Source organism: Cynocephalus volans, chromosome 5 (assembly GCF_027409185.1).
Source record: "Cynocephalus volans isolate mCynVol1 chromosome 5, mCynVol1.pri, whole genome shotgun sequence".
NCBI lineage: Eukaryota > Metazoa > Chordata > Mammalia > Dermoptera > Cynocephalidae > Cynocephalus > Cynocephalus volans.
The window spans coordinates 165,779,227-165,803,434 of NC_084464.1; the positions used below are offsets into that span (position 1 = coordinate 165,779,227).

Sequence of the window (24,208 nt, forward strand, 5' to 3'; positions counted from 1 at the left end):
AAAGAAAAATAATTACATTTTTAAGCAGAAGAATCATTTGCATTCTATCGTTACTCAGGATAACCAAACAACAATTTTCACAGATAGGAAAATAAATCCTCCACACGGTATCCTCTGACTTAAGTAGTTGTGTCGAGACGTGGAGAAAGGCCTTTGCTGGAAGCTGTAATGTCAAACTATCTCTTCTTATAATATATTTGTTGTGTTTGAGAATGAAAAGCCATTACATGCTAGAAAGTGATGTCTGAAAAGTGGCAACGGTTTTCAGGCATCATTATGGCTAAAAGACATGAACACAAAGTGGTTTTCACGAGGGAAGTCTGTGCATAGCAGGTCCTGCTATCGCTGCCAGGAGGGCCAGGTGCCTCTGAGCGGGACCATGCAGGAGTGGCCCTTGCGGGCTTGCGCCCACCCACTTTCCTCTAGGAGGCCTTGCAGAGCACCCGCGTGGAGCAGGAGGGGCCAGGGCAGCCTGAGCCAGACAGATAACATCACCCCCGCCTGGTGGAGGGCAGCGAGAGGCCAATGATGCCCCATGGGCCTGATTCCTGGTGACTTGTGGCCCAGACTTCTTGGCACAAGAGGCACAGGTGTCCCAAAGCTGAGGTCCCTGAGTGAGCTCTGCCGAGTCACATGCCAGGGAGCAGGGCCCACACTCCGGCGAGGCAGGAGAGGGTCACCAGAGATATGCCGGTTGTTTTCAGGTCCTCGGTGGAAACACCAGGGCAGGGGTTCCAGAAAGATCTCAAGAAGAGGCTCAGTACAGGATGCTGGCTCTGAGCTAGGGGCCCTGTCTGAGCCTTCTCTCAGTCCCTAGCAGAGTCCTCCAGCTTAGGTATCAGTGCGTCTGTTTCCCATGGGGCTCTTGTGACTGTGGCCCTAGGATGCTGAGCCGCAGCACCTGGTTCATCCCAAACCCACCTCCCTGCAAACCCACGTCCAAAAACACCAACGTGTGAAACACTGAGTAATCGAGCACACCTGCCTGAGGTTCTGGACCTGCAGAAACCACAGAAGGGACCACCTGCTCAGCCTGCAGTTGGGAGACCCTGGCAGCCACTGCGACAATCACGAGTGTGGCTCTGTTCTGGAAGCTTCTCTCCTCCTGGCAATGAAAGATGCCAAGTCTGGATCTTGGGAATAAGGATGTTGCCTTACTCCAACAAGGTGTGGGCTCCCAAAGAACCGCTATGCAACCAAGCTACCCAGGTGCCCTCCGGCTGACCTGAGCCCCTCCCTTGGGTCAGCGCCACCCCCAGCTGCCCCCAGAGCCGCGGCTCACAGGTCACGCACTGAGGCATGTAGCTTCACAAGCAATGCTACAGCCTGTGAGTAGCAGGGGAAGAGGGAGAAGCGTGGAGCAGCTTCCTCGTGGCCGTCATCAGCCTCCAGGGACCCCCAGCTCCGGGCCAGGTGCAGGAACTGAATGTGGGTCCGGGGACACGGTTCTGCTGCATGCAGGGCTGGTGAGTGGGAGTGGGGCGGGCTGCCGGGAAACTTCTATTTCCCAGTAAATGACCAAAAAGTCTGAACGTACAAGAAATGTATCTCATTCTAACGCCCGACTTCTAAGCATCATTACTGAACATATCGTACATGCATTTTTTGCTTCCTGAGTAAAATGCACATGAAACTTTCTCCAATAGCTATTCACAATCCAGCCAAAATCACGCCCCCTATGTTTTGTTTCTAAGCTTTTCAAAGGCTCCTTCATTCACGTGTGTAGATCTAGCCTTTTGCTCCACATTTATGAACAAAATCCGCCCGCTCCACTGCTCGGATCAATGCAGGGCCCTCGGTGCACGTGCCCACCCAACGGCCTCTCCTGCACCCCTCGCCTCACTTCTGACTGTCTCCAGCTCACTCCAGCCACAAGTGCTTGTTTTCACTTCAGTGTCTCTCTCTGTCTCTCTTTCTCCCCCATGGTTGCCTCCACCCTGACACTCAGAAATCCCAAAACAGCAGCCGGGAACTGCTGCGTAATCCCCAGCACTGCCGTCTTGCCTCCTCTGCTGCTGCAGGGAAGCACGAGACGTGTTTGATTTCTTGTGCTATGATTTCACGTGCCCTCAGCCCCGGCTCCTCCCCACTCTCTCCCCAATTCCACACGAGAGCCAGTCGAGAGAAGCATGGCTTGTGTCAGTGGGGGCTGTGCTGTCGCCTTTTCCCGAACTGTTTCAGTGAGACTTGCCAAAATTCACCGCAAAGGTCTGCTCCCTTGTTGGATAACGGGAAGCAGCAAGAGGGATGAATTGTTAAAGGACTGTGTCACACACAACACGGGGGCTCAGGAGGATGTGAAGAGACTTGAGCCAAGCAGAGCTCTTTGCTCCAGGGGACCCCTGAACCTGCCTGTTGACCTGTGAACGGCAGAGAGGAAAAGGCTGTCACCAAGCGACAGGCTTGAGTAGGTCCCTACCTGGATTTTCCTCCCCTTCCGCCCAATAGAAACCCTGCTGATTCTTTTTAAAAAAGGGAAAGAGATTCACTTATAGAAAACCTTTTTGCCATTTATTTCCTGTTATTAATCTTTAAAGTATAAAAATGATGCTCTAGCTAAATGCAGGGTTTCAGTGGAGAAATTCTGACCACGTGAACAAATAAATAAGTATTTACAGTCTTTGGCAAAACAAATGAAGTTTTATCAACCTATAAGAGAAGCTTGTTTAAAAAAACATAAATAATTTACAAGAAATATAGTACATTCTAAATATTCACATCGTGATCCCCACACCATCGTGTTGCCTGATCAAACAACACCAGAACAGAAAACCTGCACACTCTTTACAATCGTTGCATTTAATGAAGTCTCCCAACCCTTCGTTGGTCGTGGGAATACAGTTCCATAAAGAAAGCAGAAAGTGCAGCAAAACAAAACAAAAAGAAAATCAACCTCAAAGGAAAGGAAGCAGCCAAAATAACTTTATCAAAATGAAATGTGCAAATTAAGACAAAAGTTATGGATCCTTTCTATTTGCCACAGAAATGTGATCACTCTGAATAGAAAGGGGAGAAAGATTTGCCCCATATCAGACAGACAACACAAACCTCTCTCATTAAAACCCTTATGTGGCTTGGGATGAACTGTTTCCTGCAGAAAGGTCATGCAACTTGAAGCAAGAAGTAAATCAAACTTGTGTATATTACCGTGTGACTGGCTATTGGGTGTGTCTGGCAAGACTCAATGCTGATTTTTCTCCAGCACTGAAATTTAAAAAAAAAAAAAAAAAAAAAAAAAAAATCCTATCTGCAGCAGATAGATAAGAGTAAAAAATGTTGAACTAAAATCACTGGCAATGGTATATATTAAGGTTCCATTATAAACTCTTCATTATTATTTATTAGTTCTATTCCATTTTACAGCATGCTTTATCATGACAACAGAATACTATAAAGCCTTGTATTCTGACAGGCAGACATGATGCTGTAACTGTGTCTTTATATTATTCTATATTTGTTATATGTTTATTTCTAAAAATTATACTTCATATGCCACTTGGTATATTTAAAATAAGTTATGATGAATCGAGCTGAATTCTATATTCATTTAATAAATATTAACAAAACATTTATAACTGGAACCTTAATGAAATGTGTTACCAAATTAGGTAAAAGCAACTTTTCCACAGTTTCTAAAGCCTAGAATAAAAATTAGATGTCAAAGTGCATTTGCTAATTTGCCTGCTGTCTGTTCTCCAGTAGCAGCGATTGGGTACGAAGCACACAAAAAAAATCAGAGACGAGAATGCAAAGTCAGACGACAGCTGGCTGGGAAATCTCTGAACGCTACAGCCACGGGAGCGGCCGGCTTATGCAAAGCCACTCGGCCTATTAAACTTTCACTCACATGCGGCTCTGCCAAGTCCACATCTGGAACCACACTGGATCCATTTTGCAAGGATATTCCTTCTTTGATAAAACTACATCTCTACCAAATATGAGGGCTTTCACTGTAGGACAGAGGAGAATGGAGGACAAGGTATTTGTTTATCTTGTAATTATTTTCTATGTTCCAATAGGTTAACTGATATCTTACATCACTTGACATCGGGCCACAGTCTCCCAAGAGTATTAACTTCTAACCTCTTGCCTCCTATGGAATTACTTCAGACTTGGGTTGACCCTTCTTTATAACTGACCTAACAGGATTTGCGTGTGATTGCAGAACAGTTCTAATCCAAGAACAGTGAAGACTTTAGGCACCGTTACGTAGTTTAGCAATATGTTCGTGCTTAATTTATGGCAATGGCTTATGCACAGTACGCCCTTCAACTCCATATACACATAAATAGAAGTAATTACATTTTATATGTAAACGTCATTCTTTTTAAACAAATGAGAAAAAGCAACGTAATGCCATGCCCAACTCTCACTCCACATGAAGTCTCATGTGTCATCAAATGTTTTCCTGTAGTGGTTGGTATTCATCTTTGGGTTCCACTAATACTTATCCGCTGAAGGCACTTGGACTTGGGGCTGATGGCAGGAAGAGAAGAACCATCAGAGTTAAGGTCAAGAGGCAGGAAGGCTGCACAGAGAGGCTGCAAGGACCGGGGTGCCTGGGTAACACGGCATGAACCAGGCATTGGTGGAAAGGCAGAAAATCTTGCTTAGACATCTAAAAAAAAAATTTTAAAAGGCAATAAACAGAATTAGGATGACTGAACCATGGGTTTTGTTTTGTTTTGTTTTATCTATAACCTAAATTATCATTATTTAATTTAAAATGACATGTATAATATGAATGGATGGATGGATAGAAAAGATGGATGAATGAAAGAATAAATGGATGGACAAAAGGATGAACTTATGTACGAATGCATGGATGGATGGATGGACAGATGAACAGAGGGATGGGTGGATGGATGAATGGGTGGGTGGGTGGATGGGTGGATGGGTGGATGAATGGATGGATGGGTGGGTGGGTGGGTGGATGGATGGGTGGGTGGATGGGTGGATGGATGGGTGGGTGGATGAATGGATGGATGAATGGGTGGGTGGGTGGATGGATGGTTGGGTGGGTGGATGGATGGATGGATAGATGGATGAATGGATGGATGAGTGGATGGGTGGGTGGATGGGTGGATGGATAAATGGATGGATGAATGGGTGGGTGGGTGGGTGGATGGATGGTTGGGTGGGTGGATGGATGGTTGGGTGGGTGGATGGATGGATGGTTGGATGAGTGGATGGGTGGGTGGATGGGTGGATGGATGAATGGATGGATGAATGGGTGGGTGGATGGATGGATGGTTGGGTGGGTGGATGGATGGATGGATAGATGGATGAATGGATGGATGAGTGGATGGGTGGGTGGATGGGTGGATGGATGAATGGATGGATGAATGGGTGGGTGGGTGGGTGGATGGATGGTTGGGTGGGTGGATGGATGGGTAAACGGAGGGATGGATGGATGGATGAGTGGATGGGTGGGTGGATGGATGGGTTAACGGAGGGATGGATGGATGGATGAGTGGATGGGTGGGTGGATGGGTGGGTGGATGGATGTACAGAAAGAAAGATGAATGGTCAGATGATGTTTAGATGAAAGGGTGGATAAATAGACAGATAGAAGGATGGATGGGTGGATGGAAATTAAAATGACTTCAAAGGCAGCCTAACACAAGGAAAATAAAACTTCACCAAAAACAAGCAGAGAAAACAAGCTTCTTGTCTCCCCCACATCTCTTCACTTCGTGTATAATTTTCAATGTGTGGTTTCTGAGAAGCATCTCTGAGCCTTACTTACCTCATCTGTAGAATGAGGATATTTTCATGTGTATCTTAAGGCATGGGGGGTACAACAAGATGGGACTCAAGTTCTCTCCCAGGTCTATAACATTTGGTTCAAATATACTTGTAGGGAGATAACTAAAGAGGCCCCTTCCCTCTCCCTTTCTTTCCTTCTTTTCTTCTTTCCTCCCTCCCTCCCTTCCTTCTTTTCTCTCTTTCTTCTTTTCTTCAGTTTTTAGCAAGGGCATCAATCTAAAATGCCTTTAGGAGCTCGGAGGTATAGAAAATACAGAAATCTATAGAGCACAATACAATGACGGGGATGGGTGGAACCGGCTGAGTGATCAGAAAGTGCTTGCCCCACCAAAGGCGTCCACATTCAACTTAAAACAAAGAACAAAGAAGCAAAAGCAGTCCTAGCTCACCAAATGAAACCAGTGTACATCAGGACACACTGGGTTTATTGCCTGAGGCCCAGCTTTTGCAAGAGGAAAAGCAAAACGTGCGCTCCTTCCTGTTTCATGAGCTACGAGCCTCCTGGGGAAGTTCTCACACTCACCTCTGCATTCGTACTTGAGGTCTGAGAAATAGACCATTTCTTGGGAGAAGACAAACAGACCCAGTCGCCCGCCAGAGTAGGTTTGGTCATAGATTGGTCCTGAGTCCGCCATGACTTGTTTTCCTTCATGCACTAAGACTCTGAAAAAAGAAAAGAAAAAAAGAGAGACAGAGAGGGAGGGAGGGAGGGAGGTCATGAACTCTGTGCAGCCCATCCCCAGAGGCAGAGGTGGCTCCAGCACTGCTGCTGGCAGGTGCAGTCCGACCCTTGCTCAGGTTGCCCCCGAGAGCCAGGGTGGTGCGTGCTCGCTCCTCACAGTGCAGCCCCAACCACCGTCCCCCTCTAAACTCCTGCCACAGCCACAACGAATGAGCTCACTTATGACCTCCCCAGCAAGGCTTTTAGAGCAGTCTCTGCCTTTAAGAGCCAGACAGCAGCTTGGTGGAGTGGGGGACATTTCCTTGGGGCCCTCTGAGGGAGTCGAGTCCCACTTCCTCGGAGCCGGCACCAGGTTCTCCTACTTGTGTTGTTATTCGAGTGGACTCATCTTCCATTAAAATCGTGAGCTTGCCTGCCTTTCTCCTGCTAGGAGAGCTGCATGAGAGAGGAACAGCTCCACCCGCCATGCTCTGATGCATAAAGCCACTGCCAGAGGACGAGGACGAAGCCATGGGGGAGTCAACAGAGACACCCTAAGGACGCACTGCACCCTTGCAGCTGTCTGTCCCTCAGCTAACCGGGGCTGCTCACGCGGACCCAAGAACATACATGCCCAGCATCTGCAAAGAATTCAACCAGACCTCAGTTCTTACTAACTCTGCCCCCCAAAAATTTAAACCTTAATTTTTAAATAACCCCCAGTTTGCTTAAATCAAAATCAATTATAAATGCTAAGCCAAGGGAATAAAAATTCTGTTTGACTGACATTTTGAAAGTTTTGCACAAATATGTGTTGTACATTTAGCCATCTGCCCCATCAGAAGCAGATATGAACTCCTTCCCCCAGTGAGGTGCTGCCTAATTTTGCAAGGATGCGAGTATTTTCATTGTAGTTTTTCTCCCACGCCCAGGGTGTTCATTAGGAGCAAAGATGTTCGTCGGCCCCAAGTTATTTCAAGAACAAGACACATTTCACTGTCTTCTTCTCAGCAGATTTAAGAAACAAGTAGTATAGAGAGAGATGCGGGACAGAAAAGAGAAGGCATCTAAAGCAGAGGAATCCAGACAGGAGCGTGAAAGTCAGAATTTACTTTGGCATTTTTGTCTGTTAACATTCAAGGTTGCCATCCAATGGGGCCCCCTGGCTGGAATGCGGCCGGCCCCGCATGGCCCTCACCTGATGTAGCCCGTCTTAGGCCTGTGTGTCAGATGCCACCTGTAGGCAGTGTAGTCTTTCCAGCCAATATTTTTGGGGTCGTGCCACAACGTGCGCACCTGGGGGAAAAGCAGCACTCTTGAGCACAACCGGGACCCTGAGTTTCAGCCGAAGTTTCATGACCCCATGGGAAAGCACAAACGTGACTGTGACATTGACCCTCACGGCCCATGAGGCCCAGCTCTCGCTGGTGTGATCTGCAGCTTAAATCTCTAGTGAGGCTCAAACTCCACTGATAAGGAGCAAGGCAATTCAGCGCTCGAACTCAGGCCCTCGGCCCCGAGAGCCATGGATTCGAGTTCTGCACCACCTGCTTCCTCCATGTGGGACCTTGGACCGAGAACTTAAACTTTCTGAAATCCAGTTCTCCCTCTCTCTAGGAGAGAGTGGAAACATGTTTAATTTGCAAGAGCATTGCCGACTGTGTCAGAAAAGTGCCAGGCCTGGTGTCGTTGGTAACATAGGTACTCCATACAAGATCATTAAAATGACTGCGACCTCAGTCAGAATTAACACAAACACAAGTCAGGGTGTCTCTGGAATGGGCGAGGACGACGCTGTGAAATGCCATGGTAGCCACAGGGCCGTATCAAAGGAGCCGGCACCGACCTGGCCTGGCTGTTCTCACCTGGCCCTCGGTGTTCCCGGTGTGCCACAGCGCGTTCCTCAGGTGCTCGCCGGTGCCCGTGGTGGAGTTGACCACCTTCAGGGACACTCCGGAGTAGCCGTAGGCCCGGGTGGGCTGGTCTTCCCAGTAGGTCTGAGTCACCTGCTTCCACATCACCACATAGAAGCGGCTGCTCGACTGGTAGCCAAACACAAAGCCAGCGTAGTCGTCGTCCCGGTCAGTGTTGACGTAGAATGTGCCACTGAAGTCCACAGACCCAAACTCATCAAAACCTACATGCAGAGGACACACTCAGTCCTGACACTTCATTAGAAACACCCTTGACAGGAATCTGCATTTGACCCTGGGATCGTTGGGAGGCAGATCTAAAGAGACTGGAGCTGACCCTACACATCCACCCAATCCAGGTTCTTCACTATGAGATTAATAAAATAAAATTCAGACCCAGTTTAGAGGGTTATGACAGAGTTTGGGCTGCAAGATGTAGTATTTTATAGACCAAGTCCATACACTAAAATGCCCTTCTGAACACTAAATTTGAGAGTCTTTGGAGAGGCAAACCTATGCTTTCCCAGCCCTTGTGCCGCAGACCACGAAAGAGGGAGGGCCCCGGAAAGATCGCGCTACACCCAGCCACGTGACTTTCCAGCGCAGCCCGCATCCTCTGCGGCACCGTCCTGGTAGCTCAGAGGCTCACCTACGGCAATGCCGGGGTCCGAGTTTGCCGTCTGGACCAGCTCCTTGCCTTGATGGCGAATGACCCAGTTCGGGTCGATTTGAGTGGTCCCCTTGGGATCCAAGGGGACCATCTGGAAGTTCCTGAAGTCAGTCTCGCTGATAGCATTGTTCTCGGGACACACATCGTCAATGTCCGGGACACTGTCGTTGTCAAAGTCGTCTTTACAAACATCGCCCCGCCCATCACCTGCTCACAAACAGCAAAGAAAAATGAGGGGACAAAGCATGGGGTTTGCCATTGCCCCTGGAAGAGGAGCACTGGGTTCTCTGCAGACCTGAGGTCCAGGACGCTGGGCGCTTTGCACACTAAAGCTCCACAGTCTTTAAAACATTCAGCTCCGGCGCCATGAGGAGCTCTGATACCTTTTTCTAAACATTCTTGTGGTAAACTCCCCTAGACTCTTTTCTCACTTTGTTCTAAACCCAAAACTGGGGGTCTGTTGAGGTGGATTTTCACTCTGTTTTTCTTCCGATCGTTTTCTGAACTTCTGTTACTACCTTTCTTAACCACGTTAGGTGGCATTTAGAGCAGAACTCTTACACTAAAAGCAGTTTTTCCTAAGGAGATGTGGGCTTCTTTGTTTGGAGACTTCTTGTCAAATTTTTCAGTGGGGTTGTGGTGGGCGGGAGTGGGGGTCAGGTGGGCCATATGCCACCCTGGTGCAGACAGGGAGATAATCTATGTGACCTTCACAGCTATGCAGTCCACGGCAGTGACAAGAGTCCTACAGGCAGATTGCAGTGTGCTAAATGAGCCCACTTTATTGCCTATGGTTTTAGAAGGAGAAAAAGATATCGAGTTCAGTTGAATACATCATACATTCTCCAAACTAGTTTTAGTCCACCCGCTGTGCTGCAGGCACGTGACCACGTATAAGGACACTTTAAAAAATACTCAGCGCTCCCCTGCACACCAGCGCCTCCCACCCCAGCCCCCTGCCTGGGTAAAAGGCTGCAGGGAGCTGGCGAGTCCACCTCCCCAAACTCAGTGGCTGTGGGAACTGAGCCTCCTGGTCTCGCGTCCAGACAAGGCTTTGTGTTTTCTGCTAAAGTCCCTCGTGCTGCTCAGGGAGGGTCCTGGGCTGCCCTTCAGATCTCAGTGAGTCTTTCCATGTGCTTCTGAGTCATGTTGGCTCAAACACCCAGCAATTCTTTATCTGCATCTGTTGGGGTGTGCGTCTTCCAGAGCACGCCTGGACCAGCCAGGATTCCACTCTGGAAGCCAGTTTCTCACAGCCTTGGTCAGAAGCTACATGGCCTTCAGTCCACCACCGAGTATGCCTGTGTACCTACACAGGGACTCTGACAGGACAGCCCGCCGTCCCTCCTGGGGCCTGTCCTCGGGCGCTGCACTGCGGCCACTCGCCCACATTAGCTGCCAGGCCGAGAGCGTCTTCTGACTTACACTTCACATTCCCACTGTTTTTGTTTGCTTTGCCCCTAAAAAAATTAATCCTCCCTGTCCCCTCGCTGGCAACTGAGTCACCGATTCATCCTGTGTTTATAACCTGCGTTTCTTCCTGAGAGAGGGTCAAAGTTCTGACCACCACGCTGCACAGAGGCTGAGATGACTGCTCATCCCCCCACATACACGCACGTGCCCTTCACACAGCAACACCCAGCCAGATGCCAGAGACATGCCATGCAGGTCAGGCAGAAGAAAGCTGACTCTGTACACCTGGTGTCTAGGCATCCGAGCCATCACATTTTTCCCACCAGGAGTGTTGAGGGGATCTCCTGGAAAGTGTGTCTCTACCCACGCAGGTGGCGCACAGCAGTTTCTGCCTTACTCATGCACAGGGAAAGGCACGCACCGTCTGAGTCCTCCTGGTCTGGGTTGAACACAAGCCGGCAGTTGTCCCTGTCATCAGGGACACCGTCATTGTCGTCATCAGGGTCACAGGCATCCCCCTTGCCATCACGGTCATGGTCAGCCTGGTTGGCATTGGAGATGTAGGGGCAGTTATCCTGGTTGTTCTGGTGGCCATCATCATCTATGTCCTCATTGTTGTCACACTGGTCCCCGACAAGGTCATTGTCCACGTCCATCTGGGGAAGAAAGAGCATAAGGAAGACAACATGAGTGTAAATGCTGAGGCAGGGGCCTCCCGAGCGTGGGATTGGAAGCCAACCACATCCTCTTAGGTCCACGGACAAGAAGAGACTTCCCTGAGGTCAACCGCTGTGCGCCGCAGAGCTAGGACGGGTCCAGGAGTCCCTGCAGGGGGCTCTACTTAAAGAAGACCAATGCTTCTTCCCTGGGAAGAAGTCAACTGCCACACCATCCAGTCCCTTCCTAGTCCACGGACGACAACTCTATGTTACTATGTTGTCCCTTGTCTTCGAAGGCAAATCTGGAAACGAAGCCAATTCCTACACCTGTGCCAGGGAAGCTGGAGTGTATTCCACGAGGACACAACCTCGCTTCAGACAGTGAGATCGAGGCATCTACAGCTGGGATGCGAGAGTGATGCTTAGATGTGAGTGCAGTACATGTTTTCAATTGAAATTATTAAAGACTCCATGCCGTCATGTCTTGGCAGAGCGAATGGAAAGCTACAGAGGCACAGGAGTGCATGAGACCGACGAGGGTCCTGCGCCCCTGCTCACGGACACCCATTACCTGGTCAGGGTTGTGCACCAGGGGACAGTTGTCACAGTGGTCCCCCACGCCGTCGCCATCCGTGTCTCTCTGGTCCGTGTTATAGACGTAGGGACAGTTGTCTCTTTCATTGAAGACATCTGTTGATGTTCAAAGAGAAAAACCAGGAACATGCTGAGTTTAGGAAAAGTGCACGACTTTTTCCATCACGTTAAATAACCTACAGCCAAGCTTTTACTTAATAATGATAATAAAGATCTAAGAAAATGGTAAAATGTAAAGATTATTAGATTCATAGAAGAACACATGACATATTTCTCTTTAAAATTCAAATTCCCTGAGCTTAAACAGAACCAGCTCTTGGAGATTTCTGGGTGATGCTGCACGGTGAGGAGTGGTCAGCGCTGTCACAGTGCAAATCTGTTTCCCTCAGTATCCGTTCAGAAACTGTGCCTCGAGTTCCTGGGCACTCGTTAGCTCCCAGACCATGTTGCCTTAGCACCCATGAACACTGGCAGGAAAACACAATGGCAGCGATTGGCAGGGTTTTTAGATGTAACACCTTTTTTCAAAAATCTGAAAATAGATAATAAATTCCATTGACACTGGAGTGATGAAAGAACACGAGTCAGTGCTGGACCATCAGGTGTGAGACCCACGAGACAAAGCTAAACATCACCAATCAGCAAGTCACAAGAAAGCCCGACCAAACCCAGCCAAGATGCCCACCTTGCCTCGGCCGGGTGGGGAGAGTGAAGGCCCCGAATCAGCACGTCACAGACGCCCACCTGGCCCAGGAGCGCACAGAGTTCCCCGCTGCCACACAGCCTGAGACGTGTCCCAGACAGGTGTGCACAGAAACAGACCGAGAGGTTTATACCGATAATACACTCTGTGCGCAGGGCAGCAGGTTAGCACGAGTCAGAGGGGCTGAAGTGGACATAGGGCTGGGGAAAACCAGCAAGGAGACGGCTGGGTGAGGCCCTCTGTGGCCCCATGGGGGGAACGTGTGCGAGGACATGCTGCTGCCGGCTCCACAGGAGAACTGCCAGTCTCCCAATGTCCTGAGCAAAGCAGTGACTGAGCTGTGACAGTGGCACTGTGAGTTGCAGGGCTCATGCACCAAGGCCAACAGGGTCTCAGGGCAAGTGACCACCAGATGTGTCAGAGGTCACCACAGTGTACCACCGTGTTCCAACTGTCTGAGGTGCCTGGGACCCTCATGGGATTTGCAATAAGGGTGCAGATATAGATGCCCAGGAGAGACAGAGAGCTCTTCCCAGACCTCTCTTAAGAGCACAGTTTGATGAGGACAGAGGACAGTCTTCTTGGAGCTTTTGAACAGGGCAGGAGGAGGGTGTGCACAGAGAAGACTCCATGCAGGAGAGCAGGACTCTGAGGCTGGGGCAGAGAAATGCACAGTTTTCTAAAGGGCAGTCCTGAGGCTGGTGAACCCTGACCCAAGGGTAAAGACGGGGCAGAATACGGATGGGCTCTTCTGAGAATTAGCTCTGAAGTGAACCGTGTAATCTCACAGTTGTATACAGATCCGTGGAGCCTGTGGAAAATCCGGAATAAACTGTGAAGCTTGCACATACTTCTGACTGTGCACCTAACATCCACCCATGGACTGACCATCTCCATCGATGTCCACAGAGCAGGCGTCCCCCTCTCCGTTGTTGTCCGTGTCGATCTGGGCAGGGTTGTGCACATACGGGCAGTTGTCACAGCGATCCCCAACCTCATCTTTGTCATAGTCAGATTGGCGGGGGTTGAAAAGAAGCTGACAGTTGTCCTAAGAAAAATCACAAGGGAAGAATTTAGGATAGAACGTAAGAATGTTTGTTGGATTGCTTATAAAATAGCTCAGCGCTTAGAAGTTATGCACTCAAAGCAGATCAAAATAACAATACAGAAATAAGGAAAACAAAAGCCAGTCAGCCCTCACCAAACGCTTTTTACATTTTAAATCATTTTAAAATCATTTATGCATCTGTCCTCTTTAAAATTTTCAGATTTTTCTGTAGCAAAGATAATATTCCATATACTTTGCTGAGAGGATAGATGTGTACATGTGAAATGAATGTATGAGTGAGTGACTTAATGGATCAGTGAAAGTCAGATGTAAGTTACCTGCTGTTGTAAATGACCACCTGTCTCTATGAGTGACTCTGGGGAATTAATTATGCACAAACACCTGTCAAGATAACGGCATTTCAAGGGCTCTTCGGTGCAAAGCCTGGGTCTCCCCCTGACCGCTCCACTCCTGACGTCAGGAGCCGGTGCTCCAGCGGCTGGAGCCAGCCTTACCTTCTCATCGCTGACGCCGTCATTGTCGTCGTCGTCATCACAGGCGTCTCCGATTCCATCCTTGTCAAAGTCTTCTTGCCCAGAGTTAGGCAGATGAGGGCAGTTATCCTGTAATTAGAGGAAGGATAGTGATGTAAGCATTCTGAAAAGCCCCCTTCTTCCAGGAACGTAGGTGAAACAACACAATGAGTACAGCGCTGAGGACGTCAATGTCAGACATCTGTCCTCCATTGAAAGCAGAACAGTGAGAGCGTGCCAGCACGGCCAGAGGCACAAGCCTTTCTTTTCAAGTCCTGCCCTAGAAATTATGTCACCATTACTAGTTAGTTAAGACAAAGAAGCTTGTGTTGTGAGCCCAGGATCGCAGTGAGGTTGCCAAACAGCCGCAGACACAGGAGGACAAAGGACCACCGCTCCGTGAGAACGGAGCACAGGACGGGGACTCCGGGCCTCTTTCACTCCCACGGACTTCAGCTCACAAATCAAAAAGCCAAAGCTTGCAAACTTTTAACCCCCACTCGCCAGTAGGTTTCAAAGAAAAGAGTCTTTTAAAGGTGTATGTGGTCTGTTCAGAAACCAAAGCTTAGGACTTGAAATTGTCTCCCTTAATTCAGCTTTTCACACTGTGCAAGTGGGGGGAGTCATCTTGTTTCAGTCCAGCTACAGCATAATTCAGAACTGAGCTGCACTTCACTAACAACTGGAGGGAATTGGAAATAACAGGAGAGGATAGAGAGTAAAGGGTCTGTTCTAATGACGGTAACACGCATTTCAGAGCCCCAAGGGGTGGCTCCTCCGGATGCACTGGACATGGACCATTCATCTAATCAGAAGCACAGCACTTGGGGGCTGTGTCCTGCAGCCAGAGTTCCAACAAGGTCTGATGAAGAAAAGAGGGTGCTCGGCTCCTGGGGGAGCACAGGTCCCAGGGAGGGGCCCCAGCAGGGACACAGCACCTCTGCATCAGGTGGACAAGGAAACCAGGCCTAGGGGCTTCTGGCTAAGCCTCACTTGGAAATCCTTTTGTCCTCATAAATTATATGTGCACGTGTGTATATACACACTCGTATGTATGTATATACACAAAATCTGGGAATTATCGTGTGCCATTTTTGAAGTTAGTAAATTCCTGTCTGGAAATCCACAATTTTTTTTTTTTTTTTTTAAATGGTATTCTTCCAGCAGCATGTGTCAGGGAGAGTGGGGAAGGGTGGCCCGAGGCGGGCAGGGGGACAGGGAGGGTCAGGGTCGGCACCTCCCTTATCTCAAAGCTTATCTCTTAATATTTGCCATCTTTAACCAGGAGAGACTGAAAGAGAAAATTAAAATTAAAACTTTGTTACTCAAAATTCACAAGAATGAATAAATATTACATGAACCTTTTATACTTTCAAAGGATTTTTTTTTTGTAAATTTGTAACATTTATAATTTGAAGTTATTAAGGCATAAAACTGCACTGAGACTTTTTGGGACACCCTGTGTAGTGGACTGAGTAGTGGTCCCCAAAGTATATGCCCACGTCCTAATCTCTGCAGCCTGTTTATATTACCTCGTGTGGCAAAAGGGAATGTCAACCTACACAGCAAAAGAGGCACTGCCACCTAACAGGGCAAAAGTGAGTGAATATCACCTTATGTGGCAAAATATGTGATTAAGTTACAGATCTTGAAAGGGGGTCCTTATCCTGGGTTATCTAGGTGGGCCCTAAATGCAACCACACGCATCCCCATGAGAGAGAGGTGGAGGGAGTTTGGGGACAGGAACACACTGGAGAAAGTGATGTGAAGACGGAAGCAGAGACTGGAGCGATAAGGCCGTAAGCTCGGGAAGCCCAGGGGTGCCTGGAGCCACCAAAGCCGGGGAGGCAGGAAGGGTGCGCCCTGGAGCCTCCGGAGGGCGCGCGGCCCTGCCACATACCTTGATCCTGTAGCTCGATTCTGAACGCCTAGCCTCTAGAGCTGGGAGAGAATGCATTTCTGCTGTTTTGATCCCCCACCTACGGAAATTTGTTGCAACGGCCTCAGGGAAGTCCCGTACCCTGTCGCAGGTCCTGAGGGTCATCCTGCCAGGGACTGAATTGGTTCCTTACACTGTCGCCCACTCTCTGGGTCTTGTGAAGACAGATGCTCACTAGATCTCACCACCTGGCCGCAGACTGGCCTGCCCTGTGTCAAGACATTCAGGTGCCCAGCTGCAGGCTGTGCCTGCTCCTCGCCCCTCCCCCTCCCTGGCTTCAGGGTCTGTGTTTTCAGTCACAAAGGAGGGTGTGAGAGCACAGCTACTTTGTAACAAGTGTCCGTGGGATGTCAGGAAATGGATGGAGAGCACTTAGTCTGGTGCTCGGAAATGTGCGGGAAAGACACCCAGCGAGCGACGTTGGCCAGGCTGGGCGCCCCGTCCCCAGTCACTGCGCTGTTTTGCAGCCGGCCATGGCCCGACGGACACGATCTCCGCACCCAGGGGGTTGCGGCGCGGCTCACCTTGATGCAGTGGTAGGTGGCATTGGTGGCGCACACCAGGTTGCTGTTGGGCCAGCCGTCCAGGTCCGAGTCCTCCCCGCAGATGAGCCCGTCGCCTGCGTAGCCCGTCCTGCACTCGCACTTGTACATGGGGTCGCTGAAGTGGCCCAGGTAGATGCACTCTGCGTTCCTGTGGCAGCTGTGAGTCTTGTCCTTGCACGGGTTCTCGGGCTCGCACACCTGTGGGAGGCAGAGGCTGGAGCCGCGCCCTTCCTGGACATGGTCCCCGGGTGCCGTCGGCGGTGCCACGGGAGGCCAGCATCGTCTGTGGGCCCCCCTGTGGCGCCCCGGCGAGGCCACCAACGTGGACGCTTCCCTGACACACGGTTGCACCCCACGACAACTGGAACCCGAACTCCCACCAGACCCGAGCGGCCCCAGCATCCCTCCGGGAGGGTGACACCTCCTGCCCCTGTCCCCGCAGCGCTGCCCTGTCCTCTTCCCTACCTCCGCCCCTCCGTGGTTCCGGACCCGCCTGAGTTTTTTAAAGCGTCCAGGACGCACAGGAGAGTGGCCCTGCTCACCTGCTTGTCCGTCCTGGCGGCCTCCAGGCCGACCCCGCGGGGCTGGCTGCCCCGGTAGCGCGGCGGGCAGGGCAGGCAGTGGAAGCCGGGCCGCGTGTTCACGCAGCGCTGCGTCCTGCCGCTCGGGAAGCACAGGTCGGGGACCAGGGCGCACTGCGGGACGAGCACGCGTGAGCCGCGCCCGCCACCGCCCCCCGACCCCCGCCCAGCGGAGGGAAGCACCCGTCGGGGACCGGGGCGCACTGCGGGACGAGCACGCGTGAGCCGCGCCCGCCACCGCCCTCCGCCCCCCGACCCCCGCCCAGCAGAGGGAGCACACGTCGGGGACAGGGGCGCACTGCGGGACGAGCACGCGTGAGCCGCGCCCGCCACCGCCCCCCGACCCCCGCCCAGCGGAGGGAAGCACACGTCGGGGACCGGGGCGCACTGCGGGACGAGCACGCGTGAGCCGCGCCCGCCACCGCCCCCCGACCCCCGCCCAGCAGAGGGAAGCACACGTCGGGGACCGGGGCGCACTGCGGGACGAGCACGCGTGAGCCGCGCCCGCCACCGCCCCCCGACCCCCGCCCAGCAGAGGGAAGCACACGTCGGGGACCGGGGCGCACTGCGGGACGAGCACGCGTGAGCCGCGCCCGCCACCGACCCCCGACCCCCGACCCCCGCCCAGCAGAGGGAAGCACACGTCGGGGACCGGGGCGCACTGCGGGACGAGCACGCGTGAGCCGCGCCCGCCACCGCCCCCCGACCCCCGCCCAGCGGAGGGAAGCACACGTCGGGGACCGGGGCGCACTGCGGGACGAGCACGCGTGAGCCGCGCCCGCCACCGCCAGCCGCCCCCCGACCCCCGCCCAGCGGAGGGAAGCACACGTCGGGGACCGGGGCGCACTGCGGGACGAGCGCGCGTGAGCCGCGCCCGCCACCGCCCCCCGACCCTCGCCCAGCGGAGGGAAGCACACGTCGGGGACCGGGGCGCACTGCGGGACGAGCACGCGTGAGCCGCGCCCGCCACCGCCCCCGACCCCCGCCCAGCAGAGGGAAGCACAGGTCGGGGACCGGGGCGCACTGCGGGACGAGCACGCGTGAGCCGCGCCCGCCACCGCCCCCCAACCCCGACCCCCGCCCAGCGGAGGGAAGCACCCGTCGGGGACCGGGGCGCACTGCGGGACGAGCACGCGTGAGCCGCGCCCGCCACCGCCCCCCGACCCCCGCCCAGCGGAGGGAAGCACACGTCGGGGACCGGGGCGCACTGCGGGACGAGCACGCGTGAGCCGCGCCCGCCACCGCCCCCCGACCCCCGCCCAGCAGAGGGAAGCACAGGTCGGGGACCGGGGCGCACTGCGGGACGAGCACGCGTGAGCCGCGCCCGCCACCGCCAGCCGCCCCACGACCCTCGCCCAGCGGAGGGGACGCCCACCTCGTCCAGGTCCTCGCAGTGGCTGCCGTTGCCCAGGAAGCCCGCCGGGCAGGAGCCGCAGGACCAGGACCCGTCGGGGAAGCTGCTGCACTCGGCCCCAGGGAAGCAGGGGTTGGACAGACAGCCGTCTGCGCGGGAGGAGGAAGAGTGAACACGCGGCGCCCCGCGGGACCTGCTCGGAGCCGCCCACGGCGCCCGCCCTGCGACTCAGTGACGCATCCATGCTGGCGGGGACATTCTGGTGACACCCACGGGGTGCGACACCAGACGGTCATCAAAGGCCGCTGGCAAGTGCGCGGGGGCTTGTGAGCGCCGGAGCCGCTGGGACTGCTGTCTGTGCGCGACGCCCACGCCGCGTTGCTCGTTTTCTGTTTTTACATAAAAATACCGGAGGGACATGACGCGGGTCTAAAAGCGGGTATCTCTACACGGTGCAAATAGGACCGATTTTCCTTTCCTGAGTTTCTTACGTATTTTCCAAAAACGTTTACACTGTTCGTGAGAGTGGAAGCCCAGCGGCGTGCTCATAGGCCGCCCCGCGTGGGCGGGTGGCACAGGTGTCACACGCACCTGCGGGACAGCTCCTCCGGTTGCACATCTGCCGCTCGGTCACGTCTCCCACGCACGCCTTCCCGCCGTGCTGCGGCTCGGGGCTGTTGCAGACCCGCGTGCGCTCGCGGATGCCTCCGGCGCAGGTGACCGTGCAGGCGGACCACGGGGACCAGGGGCTCCAGCGGCCGTCGACTGCAGGGAGAGCCAGGCACAGGCGAGCTCAGGGAGAGCGCCGAGCCCGCCACTTACTCTGAGCGCCGGGCCCAGGGCGAGGTGGTGTCTCCTACACTGCGGGGACAGAAAGCTTAATTCTACTGGGACTGTGTACAGGTCACAGAGCGACTATGGTACCTACCGAGTCCTGCCACGCTGCAGGTTCAGGGAGTGATGGAGACACAGACAGAAAATCGCACAACCTTTTACACCTAGAAGCTCAGACCCTTCACCGAGGGGCCCCTGTAGTGGAGGGCGGGTCCCTCTCTGGAACACGTGTGACACCGGTTACCAGGATGGTGGGTGCACATGGAGAGCTGGGTAGTGAAAGGATCGACCTACGAGCTCCCTTTTTCTGCTTTTTCTGCACGTTCACAGCCTTCGTGAATCAGGCTCCCCACAGAAGCTCCTGCAGCTCTGGGCCCACCGGGGTCTGGGGGCTCTGACTCTCTAGCTCGCCTGGGACGCAGCGGGCAGCCTCCTGGCCTCCTGAGATGTCCCTTCTGTTCCCTCTCGCTTCCCCCACCCAGGTTTGCTCCCACGTTCTGGCTTATTCCACTTTAACTGCAGATTAATGGTCATTTAATGGTAGCCTGTGCTGAACACACGGGGAATCGGGCTGACTTAGACAAGGGACTGCACTAGGCCCTGCTTCAGGGACGCCATCTGGGCTGCACAGGCCCCCCTCCCAGGACCCGGCCTTTGCCCCACTCACTTGGGCATGGGGCGCCCTGGCAGGCTTTGGTCTCCCGGCCACTGCCTCTGCAGTTCTTGCCTCCCATCTGGGGGACCGGGGAGTTGCAGAGACGGATGCGTGTGATGTTGCCGACTCCACAGGTCACTGAGCACGAAGACCAAGGTGACCAGTGGCTCCAGCCGCCATCCTGCCGTACTAACAGAGAGAGACACAAAAAGAGCAGCATCTCAGGCCGAGCCACCCTGAGGGGCCTGCCCGTGCCAAGCCGCATGTGTCACAGCTGAGGATCAGGGGAGCAGAGCCACTGCCGTGTGCAAGAGGACGAGCCCCACCATGCAGGGATCCTTGCACAGATCGAGGGCCTCCAGAAACTGCAGGGCGGTGCTGCCCTGCAAGCCCCACGGCCGAGCCATGCCCCCCCCCCCAGGGGACCTGTGAGCTGACACTTACTGCGGGTGTCACACTTGCCCAGGCTGCACGCTCGTGTCTGGATGGAGGGGCCCAAGCATGTGTTGCTGGTGACGTCGCATGACCGGCCCCTCTGCTGGGTCCCGGAACCACAGGAGACAGAGCACTCAGTCCACTCTGCCCATGGAGACCAGCCCTCCTCACCGTCCACCGCTGGCCAGAGGAAGCACAACAGAGTGGGTCAGGCACTACCTCACGACACATCGCAGGCGGGACAGGCAGAGGACAACCCTGCCCTGCAGTTACAGCTCCTGCGACGAGGACTTTACACGGCCACTTCCCAGTGGAGGGCAGAGGGCGGGGGCAAGGCAGGGCCTCTGCGAGCACAGACCCCCGCTGCTGAAAGTCTGCGACCTGGGGAGGAGCTGGGGACATTGTCCAGGAAAGGACACAAGGGAATGACAGGGTCTGTTGTTTGAGTGTGAGGAGGGTTTACTCCAAGTGTGTTCCAGGAAGACGCTTAATGGAGTTTTAAAAATAGCTGCAAAAGAGAGTGCTGGATCATAGCTCCCTGGGTTTTAATAAAGTTATTAAGATTTAATTTATTTCCATTTTAACCTGTGTGCTGATTTACAGAAGGTAACAAAACATCTCAGTTACTGATTGAAATTATTGGTCTCTTAATTTATTTCCAATTAATGTAAACTGAGACAAGTTAAAAAAAATTAATAATTTCCTGCAAAGAAATTCTTTACAGGTGATTACACCCATTGATGAGAGGAAAGACAGTAACTTAAAGCAAGAAATCCTTCTAGTAAATAGTAGAAGATAAACCTTATAAACGTGCGATGGTTGAATGTCCCAGAAAGCACGGAAGGATGGGAAGGCGCAGGAGGCCTTTTTCTTGCTGTTATGCTCTGGATAACATGACATCTCCCTCTAAACTGAAGTAGGCACTCAGATTATCATTGTTTTGTTTTTATACTGCACAATGAGCAATTCGAATTTGTGAGTATCTAACAGGCACTTTCACATATACTGTATTGTTTATTTTAAGCGTAAGAGTGACCTTGTCTATTGGGGGTAATTTCTCTGCATTTTATAGATAATTAATCTGAAACTCAAAACAAAATTGCATTTTGTTCATATTCTTAGAGTGGCAAAGCTCGAGCTCATATCCAAACCCATTCTCTGTCCACGTGCTCCAGGGCCTCTGAGAAGGAAGATGCCCCTAGCCCAGTGGTCCCCAGCCAGGCCCAGCCCCAGAGCAAGCTCAGGTCTGTGTGGCTCGGGTAACGGGAGGGACAGCACAGCCACGCCCCCACGCCACCAACCTCCAGGCTCCTACACTAGAGCAGGGAGGTGAAAAACAGCATAAGCCTGGACCAGGGAGTCGTAGGGCATGCAGACTGGAACTGGCCTCTTCAATCAGCGCTGCCGTGACTGGGGCCGGGACGGAGGGAGACCTGAGATGGCTCTCCAGTGAAGAAGCTCGCGTGTTCATGAGAGGCAGGACTGTGCTCGTAAGGGTGAGGGATGACTGTCCTGGAGGAGCACGGAGCACGATGGCAGTCCAGGGGAAGGAGAGAGGGGCTCAGGACGGGTGGCAGCCACATCTGAGTGGATGACTGCTATTTGGGCAGTGTGAAATGAGAGGCTAAGGAAGGTGTGACAAAGGGGCCTTCTGTGCATGTCAGAGGAGGTCGTGCTAGTGTAATCTGGGAGGAGGTCGCCTGCGTTCAGCCAGCAGTGCCTTGTGGAGGGGCCACTGGCATTGGCCGCAGGGAGCCCATGCAGGTCAGGAGTGCAGGTGAGGCCAGGGCCGCTGGGCAGGTGGGGAATGCAGCACAGAGTGCTGGCACGGCTCCCAAAATGCACTGGCTTTCCAGCACTGGGGACCCAGGGAGTCGCAGGCGGTGTGACTCGGGTGTATTGTCACTGCCTAGAATGCATCTCTCGGGCTTTCTGTTATTTCCTGTTGTTCCTGCATATGCTGCACTTGCAGGGAGGACTCACTCTCACCGTCCTGCTCTCTGACTCAGGGCTGCCGTCTATACCAGGGGCCATCTCTGGGCCAGAAAGTCGGGTTCTTTCCTCACATGTGTGGTCACTGGAGCTCAGCTTCTGCATCGGAGCCGTGACAGGGCAGGACAGAGCCCCGATCCCCGAATTCCTAGGACTTTCACACTTCTCGCTGGTCATTGGTTGGTCACTAGTTAATGGATGACCCGGGCCCTGAGCACTCCCTCTGTGTCCCTCTAGTCTCCTGTCCTCATGAGCCTGAGCCTCACCCTCCTCACCAAAATCCACAAACACACAAACAAACAAGCACGAAACCGCTAAGAGCAAGCGCCCGGGGCGGGCTGGGGTACTCACAGTGAGTGCAGAAGGGACAGCACTCGCCCTCAACAAAGGAGGGGTTGGCGCACGTCGCTGGCGGGCAGGTGATTTCATGGCAAACGGTTTTAAATTTCTGTAAGAAAAGCAAGGTATCCATGTAACACTCATTTCAAAGCAACAGACACTGTGCGAGGCTGGATTGAAAAGGTCAGTAGCACGGCTGGTGTTCCCTATTCCACAGATTCTACATTATAAACAGACTTGATAGCAAAAGCACATTTTCCTCTCACTCGTGCTCAGAGCCCGATGCGAGTGGGGCCCCAGGTGGCCCTTCCTGTCCCGTTTCTTCTTTTCTCCCATCACCGAGCAGCAACCATGACAAGGACCTCCCACGTGTTCTGGCAGAAGAGAGGAGGATGGGTGGTGCAAACACGTGTCACCTGATGCCCAAGGCCATGATCAAAAGCAACCACACAGCAGTGAATACGGACAAGGAACTGAAGTGTCCATCTATGGTATTTTGGACCCTGACTTGCATTTCCCCAAGTGCTTCTGCTGACTCGGGGCACTGTCAGAAGCGAGTGGCATTGAACATAAACTGCTTAAAGCAGAGCCTGGCTGCCTTCATCCCAGCTGTTTCTAACCACCTGGTGAGACCAGCACGTCATCTCTGGGTTTGGTTTATGTATGTGCTAACCAAAGAGGTCGATTCCAGCTGTATTTATGGATCCTTCCATTTCTCGGGCTTCTCAGGTTTCCTTACATATCTGAGCACATTTTACATGTAGCTATGGAACATAGCCATTTCCAAGCAGTTAAGATGCGCCCAGCATTAAATGGTGCCGTAAGGAGAATCGCACAGGGCAGGTCGCTCTCCGGCCACCTGAGTGTTTTTGGTCTCACCTTGCAGGTGCACGTGGTGCAGCTGTCCACCACCCAGGTCTCATTTTCTGCAAAGAACCTGCCGTCCTGCCAGCAAGCCGACATGTTTCTTGTCTTAGGAGGGCCACCGATGAGCTCCCAGAGAAACTGGTTGTCATTTGACTGGAAAATCGAAGAAGGCGTTAGGTACAGAGAGGAATGCAGCAAATCCAGCCATCACACTTGCAGATGAGAAAGGGTGTTCCTTCTTAATTAACGAGCTCTGAAGTCAGGAAGCACAAACCCCCAGCATGCGGCACAGCCCTACAGAGGAGGGCAGAGCCATGGCACAGTGGGCGCCAGCCTTCCCTGACGGGGAGCCACGTCTCAGAGGCTGTGGCCACGCGGGCTGCGTCCCACTCCACCCCTCCCTCACAAGAGGGAGAGCACGTCCCACAGCAGGGGACAGGGGAGGGCTGCAGCCCTGCCAAGAACTAACGTTCGAGTCATATGTTTGCCAGCTATGACAGGTGCCATTCAGGTAATACAATGGCAAGGAAAAAGGTTAAATTGTTGCCATTTGGGGGTTATAGACTAAAGGAAAAGATGTAAAAGTTTTAAAAAGTCAAATAAATAACAGTTGCACCAAATGCCCTAAATGTGTGAGTTTTACCCCCTGTTGCTGAGCCCGCCCCTCAGGACATATCAGGTGTGGATCTTTTCCCCAACTGGCA

The 24,208-nt window shown here is 52.9% G+C and overlaps 1 protein-coding gene across 1 annotated transcript in view; it reads right to left on the bottom strand.

Annotated features, from left to right (window-relative positions):
• Positions 1–3,725: 3,725 nt before the first annotated feature.
• THBS2 (thrombospondin 2) overlaps positions 3,726–24,208 on the bottom strand; it is a 29,948-nt gene continuing 9,465 nt past the window's right edge. The window contains exons 6-22 of the mRNA XM_063096356.1: positions 23,517–23,657; positions 22,650–22,746; positions 20,316–20,486; positions 19,884–20,060; positions 18,974–19,147; positions 18,404–18,531; positions 16,990–17,142; positions 16,427–16,645; positions 13,946–14,053; positions 13,271–13,430; positions 11,657–11,775; positions 10,848–11,082; positions 8,993–9,220; positions 8,296–8,567; positions 7,629–7,726; positions 6,293–6,432; positions 3,726–4,618 (exon numbers count right to left, since the gene is read on the bottom strand). Of these exons, the coding sequence (XP_062952426.1) occupies positions 4,611–4,618; positions 6,293–6,432; positions 7,629–7,726; positions 8,296–8,567; positions 8,993–9,220; positions 10,848–11,082; positions 11,657–11,775; positions 13,271–13,430; positions 13,946–14,053; positions 16,427–16,645; positions 16,990–17,142; positions 18,404–18,531; positions 18,974–19,147; positions 19,884–20,060; positions 20,316–20,486; positions 22,650–22,746; positions 23,517–23,657 (2,628 nt within the window). The 3' untranslated portion in view covers positions 3,726–4,610. The remainder of the gene's footprint in view (positions 4,619–6,292; positions 6,433–7,628; positions 7,727–8,295; positions 8,568–8,992; positions 9,221–10,847; positions 11,083–11,656; positions 11,776–13,270; positions 13,431–13,945; positions 14,054–16,426; positions 16,646–16,989; positions 17,143–18,403; positions 18,532–18,973; positions 19,148–19,883; positions 20,061–20,315; positions 20,487–22,649; positions 22,747–23,516; positions 23,658–24,208) is intronic.